General features: G+C 40.7%; 1 protein-coding gene across 1 annotated transcript in view; it reads right to left on the reverse strand.

Annotated features, from left to right (window-relative positions):
* Positions 1-885: 885 nt before the first annotated feature.
* The window catches only part of Six4 (SIX homeobox 4), a 13,496-nt gene continuing 7,808 nt past the window's right edge, over positions 886-6,573 (reverse strand). The window contains exon 3 of the mRNA XM_031357237.1: positions 886-5,662. Coding sequence (XP_031213097.1) covers positions 4,866-5,662 — 797 coding nt within the window. The 3' untranslated portion in view covers positions 886-4,865. The remainder of the gene's footprint in view (positions 5,663-6,573) is intronic.

Here is a 6,573-nt window from a genome sequence, read left to right on the forward strand (position 1 = left end):
GCCAAAGGCGTTGAATTCCTGTTGAATTTTACCACATTAGCTAGCTTTGGGGGAGCCACAAACAAGGTTTAAACAAGACAAGTACCTTTCAAATATTTTACAATACTTGTTTGGTTAAAAAGTTATGAAGTGTAATTACTTCATTTTGTGTCTAACTGGTTTGACTTCTGCAGAGAACACTGCCAAATGAGCTAAATGGCCAGAATGTGTCTAGACATTCCACTTGACACTAACTTGATGGCTTTAACTAGATTCGTAGAAGAATTGTGCCATTGGTTCCCGATCTGGTTGTTAAACATCTCCTGTGTTCGAGTAGAAGAATAGAATTCAGACTTTATATAATCATAAAATTAGGACCAAACCAGATTAGCACTCATTCGTCTCCACTCAACAGAAATGTGGCTCTGGGCAAATTTACTTATCCTCTCCCTGAGGAATAATCACAGTTTGCTTAACAGCAGTGCCCTAGGGATGAGCAACAGAGCTCACATTTCAATAAGTCAGTGCTAGAAAGGTCTTTGGTGCTTTCCTCATAATCCTGTAGAGTGCCTACTATGTGCCATATTCCACGTCCAGTTCTTGGGAGAGAAAAACAAGTGAGGCATACGATCGGTCTTTAAGGACTGACACTATAATATGGTTTAGCTCTGAGTACGTAATACAGCTAAGTGAGTTACATAACCCTGTACAAAGAACAATGCAGATTGCTTTTCTAAAATCACTCCAATTGGCTTTCTGAGTATTTTCCAGTTGAAATATTTGCATTTTCACACTCTTTTTCTCTTCTAGGCAAACAAAACCATCTCCCATATCTTGTCTAATGAAATGGGTTGCTCTCACTTTAAAGAACAGCAATCCCCCAAATAATCTTTCTTCAACACAAAGTTATGTATAAATATAAAGTTTATTTAGCATAGTGTTTAGAAAAATAAGTTCACATCATTTCAGAAAACAAATAAAACACTTAAATTGTCCAGGCATAACCCCCATTACAGTACAACATACAGACTTTAGATCTCTTTGGTTGGGTAATTAAGCACAGAAATGTTCTGGGCCATGCTGTGTGCTATCACCTAACAGTGCAGTAGAGGCTCTGTTCTCCGCCCCATGTCATACATTCTGTATAGAGTTTCTCTTCAGGTAAGGCACAGTAAAACCATATTGAGTATACAACTGATTGCATCTGAACATACAGTACATGCAACAAAATTATACATTTTTTTTTCGAGAAACCCTGAAAGCCCAAAGAGTCACATGCGATATGATTTGGATTAATAAAACAAATGGTGGTAATATCTAATTAAATTGAAATGCCTCGATTAGACACAAAAGAACCATTAGGTTCTTTCATCCAAGTTTTAGGAAGACTTTGAAACGGCTCTTGTAAAACATAATTACCTTCCCACAGATTTCCTGAATTATTTTTATGAGATGATCTGTCAAAAAACATTTGAGAAAGAAGGACTCAAGTTTATGCACTAATGTTCACATATTGAGGATGTAGCAGGGTAGTCTGCCATACACGCCCAATAATTCCAGCTTTAACATGCAGAATAACAGGGGTACATACAGAGAGTTAAGGTCAATGTGCCATTCAACTATGGATTTTAAAAAAAGACCTATGGCTACAACATCTACTTGCCTTTCACAACACAAGAAAGGCACCAGAACATGTATTAAGTCTTCACTATAAATCTACACAAGATATTTACGCAGTACAACACAGGTGCTTTTGTTTGTTTGAGGGGGGTGAAATGAACCTCCTTTGAATGCTAGACCATCCTCTCTACTAGATGTAACTAAGAGCTGAATGCCAATTCTGGCTATAGAGTGCATAGATAGGCTGGCACCAGAAAATCTCACAGCCAGCAGCAGGGGTTGGGTTTAAAGGGAGTTAATTACCTCTATTCTGATTCCTCAAGGGGAATCACTAGAGGGTCCTTTGCAGCATCTTCAAGCATTAGTTTATGTAAGAAGGATATTCTGCCACATGAACTCCAAGGACTCTGAGGCTGGCCCTTGGTGTTGGGGAAAAAAGTCATTTGCAATTCTGTGCAAGGAGATCATGGGGTTTACCATATTCCATCTACACATACATGGGCTGCATCTCAACTGGCCCTTATTTTACTGAAAGATAGAAAAGAACAGTAAGTTCTTATAATGTGCACTGATTCTTACCTGGTGGATTGTATAGCTACCTGGGGTGTTTGTAGGGCTAGAAGCTCATCATGTTGGAATATGAATACATTTCCTAGGTAAGTACTTAGTTTTGTGCTATCTTTTCTTTCTAATAAAGAGGAAAGAGAGGAAGAACTCGGAATAAAAAAGATATTTTTGTCAGATATATGGAAATTTTCCATCACACACACGCAGACACCCACACACACCCACCTTATATAATATTTTGACTTTCCCACTTCCCTTACCAGGCAGATATTAAAAAATAAGGATGTCTTGATATTTGCAGCAATCTAGTGAAAAATATCATTTTTATGTAAACTATACTACAAGACCAGGATGCTAATCACATTAATATGATCAGTACATAACTGGGAGGGAGATGGGGACAACCAAGCTGTGTAAGACGTGTCAGAGTGGAAAACCACACTGAAGCAACGAGCTTTGTGAAGACAAAACAAAAACTTCCCAACCAACCAACCAACCAACCTCTGGCCCAATGCATATTTTCAGCAATTGAGGGACATTCACCAATTTCACAAAAATGGGATTTAGAATCTTTATCAAAATGATGGGCACAGAATTCTTCACAGGGCTCTTTATCTTGACTGAAAGTTCCCTTTGTAGTAACAACAAATGCTAACTCCTCAGTGATCCTTGGGCAGGCTCAACTGATGAGCATGTAAGTTAGAAACCAAGCCGGCCCATGGTGGCGCATGCCTTTAATCCCAGCACTTGGGAGGCAGAGGCAGGCGGATTTCTGAGTTCGAGGCCAGCCTGGTCTACTGAGAGAGTTCCAGGACAGCCAGGGCTATACAGAGAAACCCTGTCTTGAAAACAAACAAACAAAAAAGAAACCAAGCAGTACCTTCCACCATCTTAAAGAAAACAAGGCATGGTACTATCTTTATGCTTAGCAACTGAGAAGTCACCTTAGAAAAGATTGCCTTCTTTTTGAAATCAGAGGTGTCCTGGACTAACGGCATGAAGACATTACATTGTCATATTGTGGATGCAGAGTCCTTCTAAAGCTTTTAAACAGAGTTTCCTACAGAAACCAGAAGGATTTGCTTGATTACATAGGACAGACAGCAGTCAAGTGTTACAGTATACGACCAACTCAAAACACTGGGAGTGAAGCTTTAATGGATAGATTTTGATTAGTACAATTTACATATATTTTGTTTACTCTAAAATGGTTGTTTTCAACCTGGGTAGTGGTGGCCTACACCTTGAATTCCAGCACTTGGGAGGCAGCGGCAGGTGGATATTTGTGAGTTAAAGGGCAGCCTGGTCTACAAAGTGAGTTCCACGGCAGCCAGTAACAGTTTCTCTGTTAAACAGGAAAACCCTGTCTTAAAAAAACTAAAGCCAAAACAGAACAAAAATGGTTGTTTTTATAGCCTGCAGAATTGCTGTTTCATGGTCTTCTATAATTTTTTACTTTCATTGTAATGAAAAGCATCAACAATATCTGTCTATCCATTTGCATGACAAACCTTACACATGATAGTCAGTGAAATGGAAGTCTTGCATAAAGCGATTCTATGGTAAACTTAACCCTGTTTGATGGTACAAAAGAACCATCAACATTGCTGTTGACGCTCTGTACCTTACTAGGAATAAAAAGGCCACAAGGTAAAAAGGCACATAGGAGTCTATAGAAAATAGATTTAAATGAATCAAAGTTGCTAAAGTAAGAAGGATGCAACGAGAAGTAACAAAGTTCCAGTCCTGGGGGTTAACAGTTCCTGTTTCAGTGTTAACATTGACCTCAATAGACTCTTGATAAAAATTACAAAAAAAAAAAAAAAAAACCAAATAAACTTGGTTGAAAACAAAGATGCCCTACTCCTGCTCAAACAATAAATATAAATTAAACAGTAAGAAGACATTTTTCTTTTCAGTTCACAGAGCCTGAAGAGAGACATACACGGTATAAATAAAAACTCACTGTACTTCCTCAGATCTTGCTTAGAGACCTGTATTTACATTCGTACCCAAGTAGTGTCAGAGTTTAGTAGCATCTCAAACTTTCTCTGCCACATTTGACTATTAGCAATCACATTTGGAAACACGTAGAGACTTAAAAACCAAGCCTTTCCCTAAAATGCTGAAAACGATGAATGTGTGTATGTATACACACACACATACACACACATACACACACATACAAGCGCTACATCATTTGAAAAATATACTCTTATGATAGTCTAGAGTATCATTGTTTCTTAACCATCTCAATGCCCATGGAGTAAAAGTAAACAAACAAACAAAAACCCAACTGCATTGCTTCCAACAGCCTGGAGCTATTACTTAATTGTCTAAGTTAGCTGTATACATTTTAAATCTGAAATACTGTCACGTTCCATTTTGCCTGTAGATGTTATACTGCTGACTAAATGATAGATGGTGGTTTGGTGCATTCACTAGTTACCTCGCCCCCATCCATTTCAAAGCGAGCATGATGTAACCAGAAAGGCTTCGGCAATGCAGTTCCACTCCCGTATATGTAACTACACTCTTCATGCAGCCCAACCCAAATGCACTTGCTTGCAGAAGTACAGTGTTTTCCTCTAAATGAGTAGAAGCTATCCATCTTCCGGGCTTCACAAAGAAAAGGATTTGCTCCTGTTAAAGCAGAGAAAGGGGGGCGGGGGGTGGGGGACGTGTGGAGTGAATCAGGCTTATAAGTCTTGCATATCTTCATCCAACTGGACGGTTTGGAGCTTGGCCAGCTCTTTTTTGTCCACTCCCAGGTCTTCACAGCCGGTTTCAACCATGCCGTCCAGGACGTACTTGGACTTCGAGTCCAACATCATTAAGTTGTTTGTTGCTTTGTTCTCAGAATTTTGTAAGAAATTCTCTTTTATGGTGGCTACGGACTGCAGAACCAAGCGCTGTTCTCTGACAAAATCCTGATGGACGGCTGACGAGGCGTGACTCACCTGATCTTCAGCAGTGGGAACGATCTCGCCCAGGGCAGCTTGGGTCATCGGGCCGGACAATAGGTCTTGACCAGGAATAAGGGAGCAGTTCTGAAGGGTTGCATAGTTAGTGTTGCTGACAGATGACCCAGTGCATTTGCTTGCCACAGGTGCAGGCACTGGCTGGCTCTCGGCAAGGTCAGGGTTTAGCTCAGCGGGATTAAGTAGTGTAGGGGGGGTCAGGGGAAAACCGTGGGCGGCGGACACATTAACCAGCGGAGAGGTCAGTGGATGGAGGCCACTCCCAGAGAGATTTTCCGAAGACAGGCTTGCATTGACTTGTGCATTGTGATTGACAGGCATCAACTGAGAAAAGACCAGGCCTCTTTCTAAGCCTTCTTGTTTCACAGCTCCTACAGTCTGGCCTGAATTAGGAACAGTGTATACCACAGCACTGGGGGTAAGAGGGCTCAGGAAAAGTTTACCATGCTGGACTGTGGCTGGCTCACTTGTAAATGTGCTTCCATCTGAAGTGCTTGGGGTGACTGAAATATTACCTAGGGGGGAAAAGTACCAGTTAGCAACGATGAAAATGATACAGAAAGAAAAACAAACACACAGTCACTCCTTTAGCACACAACGATTTTTCCTGGGTATACTATTTATGGAGAGGGGACACTTAAATATGTAACTTAGTTTTAGCACAGTAAACTGCAGAGTCTGAGGCTCAGGACTCAGGCAGACCAACTTTCTCTAGAGATATTTTGTATTTCTTTTTGTAGTGCTGGGGACTGAACTCAGAGCTTTCTACATGCTGGGTAAAGATTCTGTCACTGAGCTACATTTTATCTCTATTCATTACCCTCCTATGTCATTGTAAGGCCTAATGAAGGAAACTGCTGGTGGCTTAGGAAGCAGAGGGCCTGGGGAGAGGATTCAGTGACAGATCACCAGCATAGTGCAGGCCTTGGGTCCAAGCCCCAGCCTCAGCAGCAATGAAAACAAACAAACAATACAAGCCAACCAATCAAAACAAGCAAGTATGTGGGACCTGGGGATAAAAGCGGAGGCAGGAAGACTGACTTTTGAGGCCGGTCTGGGCTACATAGTAAGACCTTATCTCAAGGAAAAAAAGGAAAAAAAGAAGAGAGAAAAATCTTGTCCAAGCTTCTTTCTGCAATCTGCCGCCCAGTTTCTGGCTCTTTATCTCAGACTTACGATCTCTTCTTAATCAGTTAGTTGCTAGTGATCACTAACTCTACCAGTTAGAAGGAGAGAACACAGTACAAAACAAAATGTTTCCGTTAGGACTGCTCCGGTACTGACATAAAATGTAAATGAAAATACCACATAAAATGAGTTTTCCTGGAACTTACAAGTTAACAACGTCAACCTGTACAGACAAGTCTCAGACTTCCACCGAACTACCAATAAAGCAGTCTCGAGTCAACAAAACCCTCCAGGTTCT

The sequence above is a fragment of the Mastomys coucha genome, unplaced genomic scaffold, assembly GCF_008632895.1.
Source record: "Mastomys coucha isolate ucsf_1 unplaced genomic scaffold, UCSF_Mcou_1 pScaffold6, whole genome shotgun sequence".
Taxonomy (NCBI): Eukaryota; Metazoa; Chordata; class Mammalia; order Rodentia; family Muridae; genus Mastomys; species Mastomys coucha.